The 25339-nt window shown below is 41.9% G+C and overlaps 1 protein-coding gene across 1 annotated transcript in view; it reads left to right on the top strand.

The window, feature by feature from the left end:
* The window catches only part of LOC109928131 (actin-binding LIM protein 1), a 233631-nt gene that overhangs the window by 61037 nt on the left and 147255 nt on the right, over positions 1–25339 (top strand). Inside the window, exons 3-4 of the mRNA XM_048609205.1 lie at positions 10507–10690; positions 13297–13406. Coding sequence (XP_048465162.1) covers positions 10507–10690; positions 13297–13406 — 294 coding nt within the window. The remainder of the gene's footprint in view (positions 1–10506; positions 10691–13296; positions 13407–25339) is intronic.

Raw genomic sequence — 25339 nt, 5'->3', positions numbered from 1 at the left:
TGCTCCTATGATGCTGCTTGGCCTGCTGTGTTCATCCAGCTCTGCACCTTGTTGTCTCAGATTCTCCAGCATCTGCAGTTCCTACTATCTCATCACAAAATATGAGCCTGTTAAATCTGTTCATCGAAATGTACATCCCACAAGTGCCACATTCACCACATGGATGTGATGTGTGCAGACCACTAGACCAACTTTTTTGGGAGGAAATGAAATGAAGGCCAGAAAAGTTGGACCGGATTTTTTAAAAAGACCTGAAGCACACTGAAAAATTATTCTGAACTCTACCTATTTTGTGTCAGAACTAACATTTAGATTCTATTCCTACTGGGAATGAATATTCTTTTATTTGACTTTATGCACACATCCAAAGATTTAGCTTCCAGACAAACTGGTAGAGAAGGCAAGATCAAGAAATATGTTCAGACATGGACTTCTATATAACACTGCTTATTATGTATTAACACAAAATGCTATAATACATGATATTCAGAGAAATGCCAGACTCTGATACTCTGATCTTGCTACTGAATTATAGAAAGGCTATTCCATAAACTCCAGTGTCTAATGCGAGTCCAAGTCTACTCCACAAGCTTCTCAGCATGTGTCTCACTTTTTCATGTGGTTAGACTTTTGCCTGCTGTAGAGTTTCATGTGTCTTAGCTCTTCATTCTCACTCTGCCCACACTGTGCCGAATAGGAGAAGCTCCCCTCTTTGCAAAGTTGCTCCAGGATCCTCGATCTTTTGCAGAACGAACATGGATAGTAGTGCATTAATGCAATGATCACACTAATCATCCCTTAAAGACTCAGAAGCTAATGTTATGATGATTATTTTAGCAAAGTGCTCACAGCTGAGTGGGATCCAGGTGTGCTGCTGCCTGAAGACTCTTGCTCCCACCCAAATTGCAAAGACTGGCCATTAATATAGATTGGGTAACTCTGGAACCCACCAGGTAATGTTCCTGTGAGTAATTGTAGATAAGATCACTCTATTACCTGACCCAGTGAAACGTTTTTTAAAGGACACATTTGTATTCATTCATCTCAGCAAAAGCATCTGGAAGAAATTCTAATGGAAATATTTTGATATATTTAAGTCTAGCATCCGTTATATAGAATTATGACAAATTTATAGCGCAGAAACAGGCTTTTCTACCCAACTGGCCAATGCCAGTGTATCTGCTCCTCCCAAGGCTTCTCCCATATTAGTTTAATAAATGTTATCAGTGTGTCCCATCTATTTCTCCCTGACTCCACTCTCATGTTCTTATCTAGTTACCCTTTTGAAGCATCAAAATTGATATCACTGTGAAATTGTTGATCCTTGCAAAACTCAAGCATGTGAAATCTTGTGATCCATTCATTGTTTCAATCAGCACTAACAGGCCTGATATGCTGTAATGTTCTGAGCCAAAAATATGTCTTTTAAAATGTAGTTGACGTGTCAGTTTAATTTGTGTTGTTATGTAGTTTGCACATTGTTTCATTACCAGAGTTAGAAAAGGATTATCTAAATTCCCAGAACTTCTTTTAGTCATATTATCTGGTTTTTGAGAAACCCATTACAGGGTATTATTAAACTTAAAGATCTATTATGGGGCAGAATGTTCCCAGGCTCTAAACGATGCAGGTGATGGGGAGAAATTTTGGAAAATTGTGTTAAGTGCCTAGTGAGGTCCTTCTCAATGTCGAGACCAAAACATTGCATTCTCCAACCAAATGTTGAATGTCAAGATGTGGTTCTGACCAGAGAGGACGCGAGGTCTAGTTGCATGGATTAACGCTCATTATCACCCTGACTACTACTCCGTTTTGCCTGAATAATATGCACTCTCCCATTTTTCAAATCACTGGCTTGAAAATAGACCCTGAATATTCCAAAAATAAAAGTCAGAGCATGTGCTTGGGTGACTATTGCTCACTGTTTGCTCCTCTGGACCTCAGTCATCACTGTCACAGGGCACACACCATGGGCACAACCCACGTCCATGGACATTGGCATCCTTCATGTAACAGCCTCACCACATCAACGTGGCACACCTCAAATCCATTTACAGTAGCTCTGCACTTTCATGCTGCACTGTATTGCACTGGCACCTCTGATTGGAATGCTTCTGGAAGGAACACTGTGTGCACTTAGCCAGGCATCCAGCTCACTGACTGGATCAGTGTCTCTCTCAGGGCTGCTAACTCACTGTATTAGCTCCCACTCATTTTGTGCTTACTTGGAGTGTCCCAACCTTGCCTTGCCTTTTTGTACTTTGCCCGCCTTCACCAAACTCTAACGGCTCATGGTGCTGCAATCTTGCCTTTCTCTTTAGAGCAGACTTAAAGCCAGGCAACTTGCCTTTGTGGTCAGCAGCGATCAGTCAAGGGGCTGGACATGTTGTTGTGGGGAACCTAATTCAAAGATACTTTGTGATGGAAGCAAATGGCCCCTAGACCTCAATATGAGAAACAGGCACCTGAAGTGAGGTCAGTGTCCCTTGTTCCCCTGTTACCTATCCATTGGGCACCAATGGCCGGAGTGCTGGTTTGCAGATCTGTGCATAAATCAAGTAGACACTGAATGTGCTGGACCTGGTTCTCCATGGCAGCTGCCAACCTGTTAATGGAGGTAGCCAGATGCTCACATCCCTGATACAACAGATTTCCAAAGCCTTTGTGTCAGGTTGCCTAATGCCCCTTGCTGTTCCTGTATCTGCATGTGCCTGTCAATAGTGTAATGAATCGTAAACATCATGGGATCCCCTTCTCCCTGAGGTTAACAGGCATCTAATGTTCAGTAGTCCTCTGAGTAGCAGCGACCTGTGGCATTTCCTCCTTGACCAGTTGTGGAGATGTAGCAATGATGTGCTCATCACCATGTGTTTCTGACTCTAGTCTAGAAAATAAACCCATTGAGGAGTCAGTAGCTGACCTGCCAAAGGGTGCAGGCGGCAGCCTTGCTCGTGCTTTCTCGAAGATATTCATGCTGTCCTCTTCAGAACTGGAAGAGGGGATGTCTTATGATATCACCCTCTTGGAGAAACTCTGCTGGTACCTGCAGAAGACAAAAGAAAGAAACTGTTGTGATCAAGGGGTAGAGGTTGTGGCGTGTTAATGACACATCTACAGTGGGATCATGGGAAAGGGGCACAACAATCAACAATGTCTCTTACTTGGTTCTGGGACAAGGACGTTTCAGCACCTCCATGAGTGGTCTTTGGTCCTAGCCAGCAAGGGCCACGATTCCCCTCGTAGTGAGGTGGGGAACAAATAACCGGCTCCCCACCACCCATCGTTGCTCTTTCAGCTCCCCTTTCTCCTGAAATGAGACAAAGGAAGGGATTGAGTGTGATGAAAATTCCTGGCACAACTGTTAGTGCTGGTGCAAGTATAGGAAAGATGCTGGTGTGCTGGGTGAGTGAACAGGCAGTGTACGGAAGCTCTGCAGCATTAGTTGCAATTTTGGAGATGGTGAGAATGAGGGAAAATGTTTCTGGCAATAGTGAGACTGGTAGAGTGTGAACTTTGGTGGTGGGTGCAGTCACAGAGGTAGATCAGTGTGAGGCAGCAGATAGAGAATGGTGGCACATACCTTGGCAGAATGGAGAAGGTCGTTGACCCTCTTTCAGCACTGCCAAGCTGAGCGTTTTGTCAGACTGTGGTCACCACACTGACTCGGGTAGCAACCCTGGACCAGGCTGGCAGGGTCTGGTGTCTCGCCCACCTTTCCCTGTTTGGGGTGGGGGTGAAACAAGGATTTTCTTCCTCTGCACCATCCCATGCACCGGGACCTTCTGGTAGTTGTCCACAAAGTGGTGCACCAATATTCCCATACCTGTCATATCTTGGGTGAATGTCTTCCACTCTGCAGGACAGCTGCAGTCTGCTAGCACTTGACTGGGCACACAACAACCTTTGAAATATGGCAGTGGCACAAGAGATCCCAGGCTATCCCAGCAGAAGTGAGTGCTTCCATCTGCAGTGAGTGGAAAAAATCCAACTGACATCAGACAAGAGAAGTATTATAGAGGCATGGTATGTAATGACTGAGTTGAGTTTGGGATGATAGTGTGAGAAAATTCTCCAGGCCTTGAAACGAGAAACCTTCCATGAAACCCAATGAAGATAACAATTTGCCCATTTCCGATAATATTAACCCCCAAAATGTCTAAGTTCAAAAATTTGACACAGCATGGGAAGGATGTTACTGTTGACAAATCTTTGGAATTAAAATTCTGTTAGTTCGAAAGGCTTCGTGTATCAAATCACAAAAAAAAAACTCTACATGGAGCAGCAACTATAAGTGGCTAAATATTACAAGATTTCAGTTGTGGTTTTTAATGGTTGCTGGGTCAGAAATTTTACTTGGAAGAAAATCCAGACTGTTCCAACATTGATACCTGGTTTGGAAAATATGACTTGTCCATTTGAGCACCCTTTGCTGCTCGTTGTGCGGTCAGCATAGCCAGGCATTGACAAACCATGTTCAAGAGAGCCTCATTTTCCTTAGGTAACTTTTATTATTTCAGGTTTTCAGTAGCAGAAGTTAAAGTGTAGCTAACCCTCTGATCAAAAAGGCAAACTGATCTGTCCAAGGCCAGCACGATATTAGCAATGGTGATATGTCAAAAACTTTGATAATCTGGTTCTACCTCAGTGTTAATCATTAGCTCTGATAATTCTGGAAAATGATGGCTTAAAAGTGATTGATTGCGTCAGGACTTGTTAGACTTTCTATTGCGCCATGGAAAGAATGTTTTACATTTCCAATTTGTTACGAAGACTTTGAAATGACTAATATTATGGTTATAAATTTTGAAGCTCCGGTCTCTCACAGTTTTGCTGTCAAATAACCTTTCTGTGGAGCAGCTTCATTCCATTAGCTCCTACCCTGTCATTTCCCTTTAAAAATGCTGTGCAAACATTTCCTGGGGCAATCCAGGAAACCATATAGCTACATGTAACTCCTGCTGATAGCAGCTGAGGTCAATGAAAGAACACAAATTGCTTGTACTTTTTACACTGCAGGTCAAAGTAACAAGGTGGCTTTCCTTTTTTCAATGATCGTAATTGCATCCGTAACAGGAGTTTAGAGCTGGATTTTGTGCTCCATACTACCACCATGTGAGGATAGGTTCACAGGCAGAGGGACCCATGAAATCTCATGGGTGCCATGTTCATGACCTCCCCATTATCACTTGCCCCACCTCAGTTTTACTGGCATCCTGGGAGGTATTTGGAGGCCTCATCACCCACTGGCCATTTAATGCCCTTAAATTGTCAACTAGTAACTATTTAGGGGCTTCATTACATTGCTACTGGGATTTGACAGGCAGTGGGCCGAGATCTGGACCAAAGGTACAACCCAGCAGCTTTCAATGTGCAGGTTGGTATTAGTCAAAAGCCAGGGTTCACATGAATGGCACTCCCAGGCTCATCAGGCCCTTCTAACCTGACCTTCCTGAAACCCTGGCTATCCCAGAGGCCGGTTGTATTGCCCATATAGGGGTGACAGTCCCAGTTGTAAAATCAAGACTCTGTTATCTCAGTCTCATACTTTGGATAACTTGAGCATTCACTTGTAAGACTATATAATATTCCAGCTGATAACCCAAGGTGTAGCTCGCAGTGCGTTCATGGCTTTGTAAGGCCAAGGATATTATGTATTATTAAGGACCAATGTTTAGAGTGAGCCTGAGATTTGGAAAAACTGGGTTAGCATTCTGTGATCTTGCAGTATTGAGATGTGAATGTATGATCTTGTAGTAACCCATCATTATTAAAGTTATGGGAAGTGTCAACAATACTAATATTAAGCAGCAGTTAGCAATAACCTGCTTAGTGATGCTGAGTTTGGATTCTAACAGGAACAAAAACAAAGTTGCTGGAAAAGCTCAGCAGGTCTGGCAGCATCTGTGGATGAGAAAACAGAGTTAATGTTTCAGGTCAGGTGACCCTTCCTCAGAACTCAGAACTGGATTTTAACAGGTTCTGAATCCATTGCAGCCTCAGTTAAAATATGGACAAAAGAGCTGAATTCCAGAGTTGAGGTGAGTGTGACTGTCCTTAATATCAAGGCAGCATTTGACCAAGTGTGGCATAAAGGAGCCTGAGCAAAACTGGAGTCAATGGGAATTTGGGCAACGATCCTAACTGGTTAGTGTCAAAATTATTGCAGCAACTGTGTAGGCTTCCCAATTTTTACTGAGCAGGGATTCAGGGATGCTGTAACAAGCACTGGTTTGACTGATTTCTGTTTAGAGTCAGAGCATGCTATTTGCATTCCAGTAACATGGTTGCATTGGTTAATGAGGCTCCCTTCCTTTTTAGTTTGAACTTTAACTTATTTCAAAGCTGGATGGCTGCTAGTGGGAAGATGGGGGAAGTCATTTTTTTGGGAGATTGGTGTCACTTTCCTTCAAATGCAAAACAGGATCATGAAGAGACTCAAAGCTGCCCCAAACAAATCAGCGTGCCATTCTTAAAATCAGTTCATTGTAATATTTTGAATTCAGTATTTACATCTATTTATTGAATGGTTTTGTAGCCCTGTACACATGGCATATGTATCCACGGAAGAATCATTTGCATTGTGACTAGATGATCTACACAAATTATGAATGGGAGAGTTTTTTCAGTGGTCATTCTTCAACAGCATTATGTTCTGTGGGATGGGTTTGAGTGTGCGTAACCACAACATTTCCTCTTTAGACCATTTAACATTTGAAATGTGAAAAGACTGCACAACACACTAGTTCATATGCTACATATATCAGATTGTGATTTATATGTAGATAGACAAGGCTGAAGAGTGAATGCGTCCTGTATTGGTGAGATTCGAAATGATTACCTCACATTGACAAAGAGACGAAGGTAGGTGAGGACCTGGAAACAATCATTATTACGGAAGAGGTAGTGTTGGGCAAGCTAATGGAGCTAAGGATTGAGAAGTCTCCTGGCCCTGATGGAATGCATCCCAGGGTACTAAAAGAGATGGCGGGAGAAATAGCAGGTGCGCTGGCAGTAATTTTCCAAAATTCGCTGGACTCTGGGGCAGTCCCAGCAGATTGGAAAACAACACATGTGACGCCACTGTTTAAAAAGGGAAGTAGACAAAAGATGGGGAATTATAGACCAGCTAGCTTAACCTCTGTAGTGGGGAAGATGCTTGAGTCTATTATCAAGAAAGAAATAGCAAGGCATCTTGATAGAAATTGTCCCATTGGGCAGACGCAGCATGGGTTCATGAAGGGCAGGTCATGCTTGACAAATCTTTTGGAATTCTATGAAGACATTACGAGCGAGGTGGACAATGGGGACCCAGTGGATGTGGTGTACCTAGATTTCCAAAAGGCCTTTGACAAGGTGCCACACAAGAGGCTACTGCATAAGATAAGGATGCATGGCATTAAGGGTAAAGTATTAGCATGGATAGAGGATTGGTTGACTAACAGGAAGCAAAGAGTGGGGATAAATGAGTGCTATTCTAGCTGGCAGTCAGTGACTAGTGGTGTGCCTCAGGGATCGGTGTTGGGACCGCAATTATTTACAATTTATATAGATGACTTGGAGTTGGGGACCACGTGTAGGGTGTCCAAGTTTGCAGATGACACTAAGATGAGTGGCAGAGCAAAGTGTGCAGAGGACTATGAAACTTTGCAGAGGAACATAGATACATTGAGTGAGTGGGCAAAGGTCTGGCAGATGGAATACAATGTAAATAAATGTGAAGTCATACATTTTGGTAGGAGTAATAGTAAAAAGGGTTATTACTTGAATGGTAAAAAGTTGCAGCATGCTGCAACGCAGAGGGACCTGAGTGTCCTTGTGCATGAATCACAGAAGGTAGGTCTGCAGGTATAACAAGTAATTAGGAAAGCAAATGGAATTTTGCCCTTCATTGCTAAAGGGTTTGAAATTAAAAGCAGAGGGGTTATGTTGCAGCTGTACAAGGTGCTGGTGAGGCCACAAGTGGAGTACTGTGTGCAGTTTTGGTCTCCTTACTTGAGAAAGGATGTATTGGCACTGGAGGGGATGCAAAGGCGGTTCACTAGGTTGATTCCGGAGTTGAGGGGGTTGGCTTATGAGGAGAGACTGAGTAGATTGGGATTATATTCATTGGAATTCAGAAGATTGAGGGGGGATCTTATAGAAATATATAAAATTATGAAGGGAATAGATAAGATAGAAGTAGAGAGGATGTTTCCACTGGCAGGTGAAGCTAGGACAAGAGGGCATAGCCTCAAGGTTAGAGGGAGCAGATTTAGGACTGAATTGAGAAGGAATTTCTTCACCCAGAGGGTTGTTAATCTATGGAATTCCTTGCCCAGTGAAGTAGTTGACGCTACTTCAGTAAACATTTTTAAAGAAAAGGTAGATTTTTTTTGAACAATAAAGGAATTAAGGGATACGGTGAGAACGCGGGTAAGTGGATCTGAGTCCACGCAAAGATCAGCCACGATCTTATTGAATGGTGGAGCAGGCTCAAAGGGCCAGACGGCCTACTCCTGCTCCTAGTTCTTATGTTGTATTCATTGTCACCATACTTGCTTTAAATATTCTGTGCAAGTGTAAGAAACGTCAATTGCTCTCAGTATTTGTGGGCCTGTAAAACAGTAAATTGGAGGGTCAGGTTGATTAGTTCATCTTAATTAGAGATTAACGTTGAGTGATTTTAGAAGATGACTTGTTTTGTGACGTGCAAAGGATCCTGGTCGCTTCAATTGTTCTGGTAACATTGCATCCAGCTGTTCACCCCTTTGTATAAGACGGGAAAGAAATGAAAATTCTGTAAATCTATAGGGAAGCAGGAAATCCTGGAAGCACCTGTAAAGTGGAAAATCTGCTTAACATTCTGCTTGATGACTTTTTCAAGACTGCAAACTCAAATATAAGGCAAGCTGCTCATTAGAGTGGAAAGATAGGGCATGGAGGAAATTATAACTCCAATTGTTGGTAGGTGGCTACTGTAAAGAGTGACCTAATGGGTGTCCAATTGAGAAGTAGCAGGCAGTTAAACGAGACCAAAGATCCTCATGAGACAAACTTAGGGTTTGGCGTTAAGAAGTTAGAGAGGGTGGTGGAAAGTTGTTTGTGTGGTACTTCACCAAACTCCAGCACATCAATGTGGGCATTTTATCATTAACCTGGTACAGGCAAAATGCTGCCAACCTTGGCATCTTTCATGGCAAGAGGAGGTTGGTATCGGTAGCTTGCCTTTGGCACATATAAAAACCATTTTGCCCTGTAGGAATGTGAGGAGGAGGTCGGTATTTTAGACTGTCTGCTTCATTTGGCAAACAATGTTGGGAGTTTTGAGGTATGAGATTGTTAAAGTTGAGGCAGAGGTTTTGGAGTTGAGTGGAAGTAGTAGCTCTTAGAACTCGAGCCACGGTGTGAGTTGCCAAACTAAAGCTCCTCCCAGATTTTTAACCAGAATGTATTGTGAATGTCAAAAATAGCTGAAGATTATGTTGGGCAAGGAAAGGAAGATGGCAAGACCTGTCCTGGTGAAATTGATGAACTGCTTACGGTGTCAGTCAGCTGTCCTAAAATTATGATTTTTGTTTTTGTTTCGTGATCCAGCAGATCTTTGAACCTTGAGACCTTGTGGCTGCTGTTCTCCAATGACGGCTGAAAGTCACGAGGAACAGCAGTTGAGTCTGCCTCTGAGGCCTCAAGTTGTGCATTTGATTCTTTCCCCAGTTCCTGCTGTAAGGTTCTGTAGGGCCTAGGGGAGTGGAGTGGGAGGTGTAATCATGGTGAGTATGAAGGCAGGAAGAGAGTGAGATTCAGGTAGGCCAGCAGCCTGCCCAAATAAGCGACCTTCCCTCCTACAATCTTTGTCCAGTGAGAACTGAATATTCAATCCTGTATCTTTAAACTGAAAGGTCTCTGGATAGAGTGTTCCCAGTTGACCTCCAATGAAAAAGAAGGCCATGCCAGGTAAGCTAAATATTATGAGCAAACCTAATTTTGGGTATAGGCTAATTAGTTGATATATATTTTGGATATTCATTGTGACCATGGAGAGAGAGCTTAGTGAAGCCCTCCATAAAGGTTATTTTAAACAGGAGTTTGTGAAGACAAAATGTAAGACTCTGGGAAGAAAAGTAACAATTGGATATAATGTCCTTGTTCACAATTTGCTTCAACTAAGGTTTGCCAAATGATGAAACAACTTGTTAAAAAAAAGATATTATGACCATTACTTTTGATGACTGACTGTCTGAGATTCTGTTCCACATGGTTATGTCAGTAAGGACTGCAGGTTATTTTGTAACCTTGAGAGTTTCAGAATTGAGAACCAATGATTAAATTTTGGGTTGTTCTGTGATGAACAGGTGTTTCTCAGTTATCAATGAGAGGAACCTCCATTTTCTTCTGTGCTGGAGCCAAATGTAGGTGCTGGACTGTGACTGACTGATAAAGTTCTGGAGTCCATAAATGAATTTCTTTGTTTTGATGAGTTTAAGGACCATTCATCTAACATCCATTTTATTTGTATTTGCTTTCCAGTTTGTGGCTGTGACTTGGCCAAAGGTGGATTTTTCATGAAGAATAGTGATTATCTCTGCACCTTGGACTACCAGCGGCTGTATGGAACTCGTTGCCAGGGCTGCAGAGAGTTTGTGGAGGGAGAAGTAGTCACAGCACTGGGAAAGACCTATCATCCCAAATGCTTTGTTTGCTCCATATGCAAGTAAGACTACATTTTAAAATGCAAAACTGCAAACGTCATAAGAACTTTCCAGTCAGAAATATTCTCTATATTGTAACAATGTTGCAGTAAAGGTTTACAACATTAAAACACAACTGACATGTCTGTTCTGACTTAACAGTAATCTGAAACTAATTGCACTGTCCTGTTTTCTTCTTCTTGTCCTGTTTTCCTGTTTTCCTCTGCTTCAAATATTTATCCAAATATTCCTTACAAAGCACTGTGTGAGAAATTTTGCCCAACTATTCTCCTTATTCTTGGTAATAATAATAAATTGTTAATCTTTTGTCATTCTGCCCAATCAGAGGGCATGGCTTTTCCTTATTCACTACCAATAGATCATAAGATAATAAGGAATTGGACCAAGAGTAGGCCATTAAACCCATCATGCTTGCTCTGTCATTCAAGAAAATGTAGGCCTTTTCACCCCAAGCTGTCAGACCCTCCCAAACCACCTCCGTAAACGAGTACCAGGGACCATTCCTGTAATCCCTGAAGAGGACCATCTACTGCCTTACATTTCACTCTCCTCCACCTACTTCCCCTACCTCACTGACCAGCTGCTCCTTTTCAGTAGCCCTTGTAGAAGTCCAACAAAAGTTAAGATTGTTTCTTTGGATTTATCCAGTCAACAAAGACTATATAATTTACCTATGAATACTTGTGGCAAAGGGAGTATGTCTGAAGTTGTGCCCTTCTACTGAGGTGTGTGTATACAGTCTATAACTGCTCTAGATCTGGTATATCAGCTGTGCACACTTTGATTTGTATGTCCCATTAATGTAATTTGTACCAATAAAATGTGTTTTGTTTAACCTAATTTGCCAAACTGAAACTATGGAATTGGTTTATGTGCAATATCAGCTTGAAAATTATTGATTTACATATAGTTTGTATTTAAAAGCTCCATACAGTGATATTGTCAGATACCAAATATACATCAAGATTCACTGATTTTCTTTCCCAATCACAATGGAATTTGCTGTCGTTAACTACATGAGCAAGGTTTTTTGGATAGTGGGGTTTCGTGCCCCACCACCAGACATGTCAAGAGGGAGCATCCCATGATGTTGGCGGCACCATGGCCATTAAATGCTCTGTGCCCATTAATTGGCTGAAGGCAAGACTTCCACCCCTCACTCAGGAAGGCACCCTTCATCAGGGAGCTGTTGGCCAGTCTGATTGCCTGGAAATTCTGTAGCCCCAGCAGTGCCACTGGGAATCTGGACATTTCTGGGTCTACAGCTGTCAGCAGATTCTAAATCCAGGGAGCCAGGATAAAGATGCATCAGGGGATATTTTAGCAGGAACTGGAGTGGTGACAAATGGTGGAAGCATTATGTTGGAAAGGCTAATGGGGGAATGGGAAGTTTTGGTGCGTAGCAATCGAGAAAGTGATCTGATGATGGAAGTGCCTTCCCCATTCCCACCCAAGGCCTGAGCAGGCTTACTTGCTAGACCTCCCTATTCCCAACCCACCCACATCCTCACCACCCTAATTGAAATTTACCTCTGTGCAATGGGAGAGAACAAAATCAAATCTATATAACTACACTGCGCATTTAATCAATGACTGTTATCCTTGTAAGAGTCTAATAATTTTATTTGTTGTATGGTCTCATTGTTCAATTTCAGATTGATAAATAGACTTGTGGACCTACAATGGTAATAAATGAGATTCTGCTTGGCCTGTATTCTCACCATAGCATATTTCTCTCATATTTGGAAAACAAGTCCTCGGTTGATTCCAAATTAACAGAAGGTTCTCTTTCTGTGCTGAAATGTGGGAAAGCCAACATAGGAATTGCCCTTGTCATTGTCAGTAGTGATACATTTTTCTTGTTATCATGTTAGTTGTGGCTCAGTAGGAAACATTTGTTCCTCTGGGCAAAAGAGTTGCGGGTTTAAGATCTATTCAGAAATGTCAACACAAAGCCTAGACTGATACTCCAGAGCAAAGTTGTAGGGATGTTGCATTGTTGGCACTTTGGATTGGATTTCAAATCAAGGTGTCATCTAGTCTCACTGTTCTTTGGAAAGAGAAGAAGGAAGTTGTCCCTGGTGTCTTGGCCAGTTATTAACCTCTCAACTGACATCATCAGTGCTTCAGCCATATCATGTTGCTGGGAGTTTGAAGGGAACTTGCTGTGCACAAATCATTAGAAGCATTTCCTACATTTTGACTGTCTGCAATTCATTGGCTGTAACACAGGTTGGGATGTTCTGAGAGTAGTAAGGGCGTGGAATGCCCTGCCTGCAACAGTAGTAGACTTGCCAATGTTAAGGGCATTTAAATGGTCATTGGATAAACATATGGATGATAATGGAATAGTGTAGGTTAGATGGGCTTCAGATTGGTTTCACAGGTCGGCGCAACATCGAGGGCCAAAGGGCCTGTACTGCGCTGTAATGTTCTATGTTCTATGAGAATATGAATGGTGCTACATAAATACGGATTGTAATTACATTTTTTTAAACAGTTTGAGTAGCATATTTTGACTCCACTTTAGAAAATAGCTTTTTTTTTCATTTAGCTGTTTCCTGTTATTCAGTATTTGATAAAAATGGTTTCTCTTGCTGTTTTTCAGGCGCCCTTTCCCAGCAGGGGACCGTGTGACTTTTAATGGAAAGGATTGTCTGTGTGAGCACTGTGCCCAGCCAAAGTCATCAAGTCCCAAAGAGATTGTCAGTAGCAGCAGTGAGTACACATAAATTCAACAAAGTTTTTAATTTAGCAATGGGACATCCAAGTTGGATGTAACACACACAATTTTTGTCCTGAAAAGCTGTATTAAGGCTAATAGCTTTCACTCTATGAACTGAACAAGTTCATCTTTCATACTGGTCCCAGGTACGTGAGTCAAAAAATGCAGTGAGTCAGATTGTTTTGACAAGGCAGAAGTTACATGGTCACTGTTACTGATGCTAGCTGCTTATTCTGGATTTATTACCTAAATTTAAATTTCTCAACTACTGCTATGGAATTTATCCTTATTTTGCCGAATCATTACTCTAGGCATCTGGACTACGAATACAGTAATATAAAATAACTTAAAATACCTTAATTCAATTCTTTCCATTCTAGAATCATATAAATTTACACTGTAAATTTTCCATTGATAAATGCAGGGCAAAAAGACTAAATAATTCCGGGGATAGAAGGTTTTAGGGCAGGATCTACAATCTGGGTGCAGATATCTGTAGATGAATGAGAGCCAGTGTTGAAGACCATTCAGGATGGAGTTTATTAAAACCAGTTTCAAATATGTTAGGAAACAGAATTCAGTTCATCTTAGCTAGAGTCTTAGTAAGAGCTAACAGAGGATGCCCTTGAAAATAACTATAGCATGGATACATAATTTAAAAGCAGCCTCTTATCATTGCCCTGACCTCTGTTGGAAATCAGACACTGGGTACAATATTCTCTGTGGTTTAATATCAGACTGACACTCTGTATTCTAATGTTACATATGACAAATCGTCAGTTAGGTGAGCTGGCAAGGGATTACCAGTACCCACTGAGCTGTATCCATTTTTCCCTCAGAAAACGGAGAGAAAACATCTTTTTGAAAATGTGTAGAGGGAGCACTGTTTAGCAAATATTCATTGATCTATTGTTAAGCATCTGTGAAATGTACTATTTCACACATTCTCCTTGATATTACAATTAATTATTTTTAATGTAAAGTGCATGGGGCAAGTTTTTAAACTCCTGCAAATGGAGTTTAAAGGTGGGGTACTCGAAGAGGGGATGTTGAGTAAAATCCAACATGCAGCTTTCACATCATCCACCCATCCCTGTCCTTGTGTAAAATTTTTCAGCATTGGTGGAGGAGCAATCTGCACTAGTGTTTGTACGTAGCCCCAGCAGTGTTCACCACCCATTCCTGATTCTCATGGGAACATAGAACTGCTGGCCATCTCATTGGCTTGCAGTTCTCCGAAGCAAGACTTTCTGTTCCTGAGAGATGCAAATCCTACCCCAGCCATTAATCACCAGTTGACTATTAAATGGCAATGTGGTAGTCAAAGCACACTTACAGAACGTTCAGCAGTGGGAATGAGATTTACATGTATCTGTCATTTGTGACATTATCATAGAACAAATTAACGTGTTTGAGGCTGCCTGCAGCTGTAAACATTTGAAAATTAACTCTTTAGGAACAGCATCAAATACTACCAACAGCAACCTTTCAAATCTGGAGCAGCTGGTCCGAGAGTTGACCTAGAACTGCAAAGCTTCAGGAAATCTCATTTCTTGCTGAGGATTCAGATTTAACGAGCTCTTGAGTGTGAAGTTGAACACACCCAGCACACCCGAACCTTGTTTCCTTTCTGTGAGATTCCCATTGAAGGGGATGTCCCAGGCTTGGATATGTCTATAAAGGAAGACCTGAGTTCATGAGATTCCACCCCACCCCCCAGGAGGCAATAAATTGAAATTTCAACAAAATGTCAAATACCATTAAGGCAGGTCTATTTTTTTTTATTTGGATTGGGAGAGCATTGGAACAAAACAAAATCTTCCATAGACTTTTATTACCTTTTAATAATCGCTGCAGGTCAAAATAGTTATACACAGTCAAATCATGAAATCTACAATCCATTGCACTTAGCATGATAAAGTAAGGCTTGCCCATTACCTCCTGCCCTGTTATGATGTGAATTAGAGTGGAAAGCACTTTGCATTTTTCGGCAATAGAGATAACAAGGTGTAGAGCTGGATGAACACAGCAGGCCAAGCAGCATCAGAGGAGCAGGAAAGCTGATGTTTCGGGCCTAGACCCTCTGCAGTTCCTACTATCTCTGTATTTTTCAGCACACTCCTTTGTGGTTTACAGGGACTTTGGTGTTTACCTCGACAGATCTGTCCAAGCACACGGTGTGAGATAATGAAATTTGATTGGATGCCATTTGTGTGGATGCATTTTACACATTATAATTTATGACCTGATTATTTTGAAAGATTGTTGGGTTTCTTTTTAAGCTACCAGTTGAGTGAGACGTTCTCATAATTAGAACAAACGTTGGACCGAAGAGAATTGAATAACTAACTCTGTTTTCAGCTCTGCTCCCTCGCGTTTCCATTTTCATACTACAGAGACTGGAGGTAGAAGCATTGTGTCTATTACAGAAGCCATATCCTGTGCACATGCTGCAGTCGATTTCTCGGCCTTAAACATTTACTGCCAACACCTTTATTTATTAAAGAATACATTGTGTACTCAACATCTTAAGAGATTTGCATCCATACTTGTTTATTAGCAATATTTGTCAAACATGGAGTCTACTATTCACAGTTACACAAAATCTTTTTATTGGGAGCATTCTGTGTCTAATTTCCATAACCTCCTGGAAAATGACCTCTGTGTCTCGAGTGCTTGTATGAAATAGGCTCTTGAATAAGTTAGTCAGTCAGTTTTTTGACTCGACTGTAGACTAATAAGCACCATTAAAGGGACTGCAGAAATTGATAAAAAGGTAGTTTCTTCACATACCTTGATGTGTAGCTGAACGGGTCCTGCAAGGTGAACTTTGAGATACGCAACCATGCAGAGTAGCCGAGCAGAGACTGATATTAAGTTCTGCACCAATGAAGATGGTCTCAACTGTGATTTTGGGTTCATTTCGCACTACAGGTGACCGCACTATACTGTTCTGTATTTGTAATACCTCCCTTACTGTCCTATTTTGACAGCATCACCTTGATAAATTGTTATGATCTCTCTACCTTAATCAGTTGATACAGTTTAGAATTACTTATTACACGGTCTCCTGTGCGCACACGGTCCTGCTCTCACAAACACACATACAGACCCTCTCACACACATATACTCTCTCAAACGCGCACACACACACACATATAAATCTATGGGGTGAATAATTTTGTCCAAGATGTTTGTTTATTTGGAGATACACTCTATTTTGTTCGAAAAAAGCACACAATTTGTAGTCACAGTCAGTGTGGCATCTTATAAATTCCTGCTTTTGGAATAAAACCAACCTGATTCCAGGTTAAAACTCTCAGACAGATTCTGAACAAGACTTCACACCTACAGTTCAGTGCCTAACCTAAGATGCCACCTTTTGTTTATTCCTATTGCTCTGCCTAATTGTTATAATGGCATAGCACTGACATTGACTTTATAAACACATTACTCACTGTCTAATACTCCTGGTCACCTGCCGAGATTTATTATCTGGCACTGCACTCACACCTGTTGTATCAGCTTTTTATCTCTCAGCTCTTGATCTCTCTGCCTGTAAACTCTGTGTCTGTGTGCTCTCCTCTCTCTGCACCTGGCGAAAGGACTGCACTCTGAAAGCTTGTGTGTTTTCAAATAAACCTGTTGGACTATAACCTGGTATCATGTGACTTCTGACTTTGTCCAGTCCAGTCCAACACCGGCACCTCCACACCATTTGAATTAAATTGAATATTCTTTACTGTCGTGTGTATTCAATGTAAAATATGGTGAAAAGTGTGTACTGTCACTGTGCATAAGCGTCATTCACATTAACTTAGAATAAAGTAGTAAAAAAGAACTTGGAGAGAGTCCAAACGTTCTTTCTCCACTGCTACGCCATGCTTCCACCAGAGCAGTGCTCCAGGCTTCCCAGCCCACACTGTGCTGCAGACAGTGTCCCTCGGCCCCTCCACTTCTTCAGGAGCTGGCCTCTCCGTCACTTTGGGAACACGCCAGCCCCCGCTCCGGCTTGCCTGCTCCTGCACATCCCCTCGGCTGCGTCGGGTTACCTTCTCCCACTCGCCTCAGGCTGCCTTCTCCTGCCAGCTACCGCTCGCCACTGCTCCGGGGCTCTTCCCCGCGCTGCTCCTGGTGTTCCGGGAAACGAAGTCTCGCTGCTGTGGACATGCCGTTGGCTCTGGTGCTGAAGGGAGAAAAGAAAAAAGAGGGAAGAAAGGAAAAAAGGAGGAAAAAGAACAGGCAGAGCAGAGGACCTCTGATAGGAGCATCCTTATCTGCCACCATCTTGCTCTCTGCATTCTCATTGGTGTTCCATTGAACATAGAACAGTACACTACAGGCCCTTCGGCCCACGATGTTGTGCCCAACTTTTACCCTAATCCTAAGGTCTATCCAACCTCCACCCCTACCTTATACTATTATCCATATGCCTATCTAATAGCCGCTTAAATGCCCCTAATGAGGCCAACTCCACTACCCTCTCCGGCAATGCATTCCACGCCCCTACCACTCTCAGAGTAAAGAACCTACCTCTGACGTCTCCCCTATAATCTACCTCCACTCACTTTAAAACTATGCCCCCTCGTAATAGCTACCTCCACCCTAGGAAAAAGTCTCTGGCTGTCTACTCTGTCTATACCTCTGATCATTTTGTACACCTCTATCAAGTCACCTCTCATCCTTTGTCGTTCTAAAGAGAAAAGCCCTAGCGCTCTCAACCTTTCCTCGTAAGACCTTCCCTCCATTCTAGGCGACATTCTAGTAAATCTCCTCTGCACCTTTTCCAACACTTCCACATCTTCGCTGTAATGAGGCGACCAGAACTGGACACAATACTCCAGATGTGGCCGAACCAGGCTTTTGTATAGCTGGAGCATAACTTCACGGCTCTTGAACTCAATCCCTCTATTAATGAAAGCTAACAGACCACACGCCTTCTTAACAACTCTATCCACCTGGGTGGCAGCTTTCAGGGAACTGTGGACATGAACCCCAAGATCCCTCCGCTCCTCCACACTGCCAAGAATTTTTCCGTTAACCCTGTATTCTGCTTTCAAGATTTTCCTTCCAAAATGAATCATCTCACACTTCAGGGTTAAACTCCATCTGCCACTTCTCAACCCAGCTCTGCATCCTATCAATGACCCTTTGAACAGCCCCCCGCACTGTCCACAACGCAACACAGCTTCGTATTGTCCACGAACTTACTAATCCACCCTTCCACTCCTTCATCCAAATCATTTACAAAAATCACAAATAGAAGAGGACCCAGAACAGGTCCTTGCGGTACACCACTCGTAACTGAGCACCATGTCGAATATTTTCCATCCACTACCACCCTTTGTCTTCTTAGGGTCAGCCAATTCTGAATCCATTGGTGCCACAGCTTGCCAGTTTAGAGAAATGTGGCATAAGCCTATTTGGGAATAAGCCTTGGGTGAAGTAGTCATCAACAGTGCTTTCGAACAACAATTGTTCAGCCATAACTTGCTCACTGATTCTCTGTTTGTGTCCTGACATGGCTACTCAACTCTTGACCTGATCACAGCCTGGGTCAAAATAAGGAGAAAAGAGGAAAGGTTCTTGGAATCGAGTCTGAATTTGATTGAATGTGGCATCAAGAAACCCTAGCAAAACTGAAGTCAATGGGAATCAGGGAGAGTAATTCACATCCTGACTCCCCAGATCTCTACATTGGCTAGAGTCATACTTGGCACAAAGGAAGATGGTTGTCATTGTCAGAAGTTAATTATCTCAGTTTCAGGACATCACTGCATGTGTTCCTCACAGCAGTGTCCTAGGCCCAACAATCTTCAGCAGCTTCAACAGTGCCCTTACGCCATCATAAGGTCAGAAATAAGGATGTTCTTTGAATGCACATTGCTCAGCATTATTTGAGGATTCTCAGACACTGAAATAGTCCATGTCCAAATGCCACAAGACCTGCACATTATCCATTTTTGGCTGACAAGTGGCAAATAATATTCTTGTCACAGAGGTATCAGGCAATGACCAGCTCCAATAAAAGGGAATGTAACTATTGTCTGTTGACATTCAATGGCATTATCGTAGCTGAATCCCCCACTGTCAATATCCTGAGGGAGCCATTAACCAGAACCTGAACTGGACAAGCCAAATAAATACAGTGGCAACAGCAAATCAGAGGCTAGGAATCCTTCAATAAGTAACCTGCATCCTGACTTCCCAAAGCCTATCCACAATCTGCAAGGCACAAGTCAGCAGTGTGACAAACTATTCCCCCCACTTAACAACACTTGAGAAGCTGAACAGTATCCAGGACAAAATGGCCAATTTGGCTGGTGCCACATCTACCAGCATTCACTTCCTCCACTACTGACACTCCGTAGGAGCAGAGTGTGACATCTATAAGATACATTGCAGATGTTCACCAAGGCTTCTTAGAACCTTCTAAATTGAAGACCATTACCATCTAGAAGGACCAGTGCAGCAGATACATGAGAACATACCACCTGCAAGTTCTCCTCCAAGCCACTCACCATCCTGACTTGGAGTTATGTTGCTGTTACTTCACTGTCATTGGGTCAAAATCCTAGAACTCCCTCTCTTAAAGCGTACTTACAGCAACTGGATTGCAGTAGTTCAAGAAGGCAGTTCACCATCACCTTCTGAAGGGCAATTAAGGATAGGAATGAGCTAAAAACAAAAAGTCTTTGGGCAATCTTCCGAGTATACTGTTCACTTCCTTTTGTAAGCTGGTGCAAAAACAATTTTTTAATCAAAATACTTCTTCCTCACTAAAGTGCAAAGAATAAACACATATAACCACTGCAGCCAGCAAAGAACAAAAAAAAAAGACCAGGCTGCTTTCTTCCCACCCTGCCTTAGCTTAATGTCTGATTGTTTCACTGCTTTTGTTCGTTGGAGGCATTGTGACTTCACTGTCTAATACAGACATATTTCTTTCTCAAATAATTAGGCCTATTCTACATGAAGTAAATGCAGGGATTTTTGTTTTCAGAGTAGTGGCCGATTGCCAAACAAACAAATGGAACATGAAGTATGTGATTAAGTTCCAGCCCCTGAAGAGAAACTGCTTTAAAATAGAAAGCTCATGACATCAGTGGTAGGGGAAAAATGCTAGGCATGCAGTGAGATGTGAGAAATGGTTTATGGGAATATTATCCCATGGCCACCCCAACATTCACAAATCGCACAAGCTGTTGTGGGACAGTCAGTTTCCTCACGTGGGAGCAATTTCTGGTGTACACCAAACACTTCCAGTTTAGACTGAAAATGTGACAAGTGCAGGAGCTTTATGGTGGTGGTCTGTGTGCATTGGTAAATTTTAATGTGCCTTTAAGCAGCTCGTATGATGGTTGACTTGACACCAAAAAGCTACTCTGCAAATGAAAAGCAATTTTGGTGGACTGCATCACCATCATTCATCCATAAAAGAGAAGCAAGTAACACTGCTACCAAGCATGCATAATTCATGAAAATTAATATTTAATGTGTGTATAGATGTATTCCGACTTATCAATCATAGAGAATACTGTACACTGAACAAAGACAAGCCCCTTCTGATGTATTGTTTCAGAGTTGTTTATTAACTTCATATCAGTGAAAAGAGATCATTTTGTTAATCTGTGCAATGGGGTAAAATTTCACACTGTTGTCAGATTATTTTAATGACAGCTAGGATTAGGTTAGAATTTTGTAAGGTACTAATAGTGGCCTGTGTGACTGCAAGAATGTAAAATCCTACTCAGAAATGTCATGAGATGAAATGAGTTACGGTCTTGCTTTAGCAGACTGGAAATCAGTTCAGCATCTTTCAGATTATAACATTGGATAGCTTCCTCAACCATTAATCATTCTGTGTACTTTTCCAAATCAATTGTGGACTTCTTCTCATTATCAATCACCACAGATTGTTGGTTTGGTCTCCCTTATTCTCCAGACATCTAATATGTGCTGCTTTCACCACGCTTTCCTCCAAAACATTCTCTCTCCATTTCCCCCCTGTATACTGTGGGTACGGCTTGCCCTCTTTTGCTCCTACTTACCTTCACTTAGCCCTTGTATCCCTGCTCTTCTAGGTTGGGCTTGTTCTTTCCTTGTTTAAACAGGGGTTTTGTCTGTGTTTACTCAATTATTCATGTGGTTCTTTTCCTACGAAAATGACGACACCTTCTGTGTGCTGGTGTGCACCACCAGGGGTGACCAGTCGATACAGTAGTTTGGCAGCAGGCACACTGCCAGAGACAACAACCAACAACAACAGAAATTGCTGGAGAAACTGGCAGCACCTGTGGAGAAAAAGCAAAATTAACATTTGGAGTCCAGTAACTCTTCTCCACTTCTGTCACTGGACTCGAAATGTCAACTCTGCTTTCTGTGCACAACTGCTGCCAGAACTGCTGAGTTTTTCCAGTAATTTCTGTTTTAGTTTCACATCTTCAGCACCTGCAGAGTTCTTTGTTGTATATTAACCTACAACAGCACTTGATAGCCTCGTGTGTGACACATGTGACAGAACCTGTCTCCTAAGGATTGACCTCTTCAGCCATCAGTATTGGTGTGCCATATCAGACCCCATCTCAACTGGATTGTTTGCTCCATGTCTCCTGTAGATGCTGGATGCCTATGATGACAATGATGATACGCTTGTCTATGCTTGATCCTCTGCTTTTCCTTTCTCTGCACCGTACTTTGATCTATTTGTCCCTAGTCTCTGGTCCTGTATTTTGTTATCGCTCTGCCTGATCCCCTTGGCTGAGTTTACGCTGATTCTATGAGCTGCACTTTTCCTATGGACTATCATTGTATTTTCTCTCAGATTTCATATGATATATTTGTAAACTTTTAACACTCTGGAGACACTTGCTGTCTTTATGATTACGCTTTTCTGGTTTATGTACTATTGCCTGTGAAACTAACTTAAATAGCAGATATTGAAGAGTTTTCAATGCCATCCTTTGTCATGGTATGGTATTGTCACCTTATTAAATAGACCAGCAAATAAAATTTGAATTTAAAAGAAAAACTAAAGCTCATGATATAAGAGACATTTTGTAGATGCTGTCATGGCAACTAATTATGAAAAACAAGCTTTTCTTGACAATTTGAGGAACTTCCGGTCTCCGACTTTGCCATTTTATTGTCCAGTGATTGTTAGATGTTTTCTGAAAATGCTTTAAAACCAGGGCTGCAAATGGAACATAAATCCTACCAGTTCCCCCCAGCACTAGATGGCACTTAATTCCTATTGAATATTTGTATTGACATTGTTCAGATATTACTGCAGATATTTCTAAGAGCTAGGCTGGTTTATGTTTACTGAATGTACAATTTGATGCAAAATTTAAAATTTTATCTTTTATTTAATCAGGGTTTTCATTTGTGGTACATTTTTGACTTGTCTACTTTCTGGTACGATGCTTTGTTGAAACCGTGACAAATCCTTGTCGCTGCTCACTGCTCAGAAGTGCCAGTCACTTGTATGAGAATCTACCGTGTAAGAAATTCCACATTTCATTTAAGTAACTCTGGTAATACTCACTTCGGTGATCCACAGAATAACCTTCCATCCTCCAAGTGAATTAATCTAAATGCTGCTTTATAAAAACAGTTGATTCCGTTTTGACCTGTATGGGCAAATTGAAGGATCTCCAGCCATCCCAGCTGACCACTCCTGATTCTGATTTCTTATAATGCTTGTCTGGCAGCCAATACAGGATCAGCTAAATATTGGGAAGACCAAAACTATTGTCTTAGTCTTCACATGAATTCCAAACTCTTGATATTGGCTTCATCCTTCCCCCGATCACTGTCTGAGGTTGAATCGTAGAGGTGGTGACCTTGGCCTCCTATTATCCTCTCTGACACAATGAGGATCCTTTTCTGTTCCAATCGTACAATAAAACATGTGAGGTCGAAGTGCTGGGGAGAAGGGAATTAACATTTTGCATGGGCAAAATTGTTGGTGGCGAATCAACAAGTTGCTGTGAACTCTTCCCCATTCTCATTTCTATTTAATTGGGGCAGAATATAGAACAAACTGCCAATTTTACTGCTGTTGCGTTAGCTCAGATTGTCATATCCTGTAATGCATGACTGCCATCTAGTGTTCAGTTTTCAGAACCAGCTGTGAACTGAGTATGATGCAGAAAAATATTCCAACTATGGCCAGTGGAACTGATTTATTTCAGGAAGATTGCTGAATTCTGCTGTTTGGCAGCAGGATCCTGCTATTTAGAGAAACAAAAGCTAACGCACAAAACCAAAATACTGCAAATGTTGGGGATCGTAAATGCTGGAGATCTCGAGAGGTCATGAAACATCTAGCAAAAATGAAACTGAGTTTAAAATTCAGGTCATTCCTCCCTGTTTGATAAGAGAGGGCAGCTGGGAAACCTGCTCTCAACATTCCTCCTATGCTTCTTCAGATTTCTGAAGGAGGGTCTCGGCCTGAAATGTCAGCTTTCCTGCTCCTCTGATGCTGCTTGGCCTGCTGTGTTCATCCAGCTCTACACCTTGTTATCTCATTCCTCCTCTGCTACCTGGCACCAACCTGTGGCTGCCTGCAATCTGCAGTGACTCTTGATCTTTGTTTCTTGTCACTTCTGAACCATGTGACATTTTCCATTTGTTTTGCTCTTTGCTGCATAGAGTATGTGGTTACATAGTGAAACTGTGGATAATTTCAAATCCCAATTATTTTCCATCTTCTCCTGAAAAGCTCACCCATCCTGGTGCTCAACTCTATAATGGCTGTCATTCCTGAAATATTCCACTCAACAGTTCATTTTTTTAATGGAGGAATCTTAACAGCAAGTTGCAAGAGCATATTTCACCATGAAAGATATAGAGTCATACAGCATGAAAACAGACCCTTTGGTCCAACTTGTCTGCGATTGGCCAGTATCTGTAGGCACAAATTCTATGAGACAAACCATTGGCCATTAGTCAGGAATAAGAATTTGTCTGACACCTTTTCCTTGGCCCAGTGGTACTTTAGCTGTCTCTGATGTTCTCACTCCAACCTTGCTGATTTCAGCTGAGCCAGTAGAATCTAGCTCTTATAGATCTGCAGCTCATCTCGATGCTAGGTAAGTAAGATTATCCATCTAACCGTCCAAAGGTCTTCCTGGCACAATTCCCTGTGATGAATTTAACAATAGATAGCTGGCTTGTGAGTTGCCCCATATATTGTCTGTACCTTTTTGCACAGGGTGCGCTTGTCAACAGCACATTTCAGCCAAAAACTCCCCCTGACAAAGGTCCCATAGATGTCAGTTTTCAGCCAGTTTAATTTACTCCACATATCCAAAAATGGCTGAAACTGCTGGATGCTGAAAGACTATGGGCCCTGACAACATTCCGTTGGTATTACAGAAGATTTGCAGAGTCATACAGCATGGAAACAGACCTTTCGGTCCAACTTGTCCACATTGACCATGTTCCCAAACTAAACTAGCCACACTTGCCTACATTTGACCTACATCCCTCCAAACCCTTCCTATTCATTTTTATCCAAATGTCTTTTAAATGTTGTAAGTGTACCTGCACCCACCACTTCCTCTGGCAGTTTATTCCACACATGAAATACTCTGTGTAAAAAAAAATAAATAAATTGCCCCTCATGTCCTTTTTAAAACTTTGGCCTAAAAATACGCCCCCTGGTTTTAAGCTCCACCACTCTAGGGAAAAGACCCTTGCTAGTCACCTTATCTACGCCCCTCATGACCTTATAAACCTCTATAAGGTCACCCCTCAACCTCCTACATTCCAGTGAAAAAAGTCCCAGCCTATCCAGCCTACTTTTATAACTCAAATCCTCCATACTCAGCAATATCCTGGTAAATGTTTTCTGAGCCCTCTCCAATTTAATATTATCTTTCGTTTAGCTAGCACACAGAATCAGAAGTGCACACAGTAC

This window comes from Rhincodon typus, chromosome 20 (genome assembly GCF_021869965.1).
Source record: "Rhincodon typus isolate 14 chromosome 20, sRhiTyp1.1, whole genome shotgun sequence".
In the NCBI taxonomy this organism is placed as follows: Eukaryota; Metazoa; Chordata; class Chondrichthyes; order Orectolobiformes; family Rhincodontidae; genus Rhincodon; species Rhincodon typus.
Note: the sequence above shows the minus strand (reverse complement) of the source record. Positions and strands in the feature narration are given on the sequence as shown.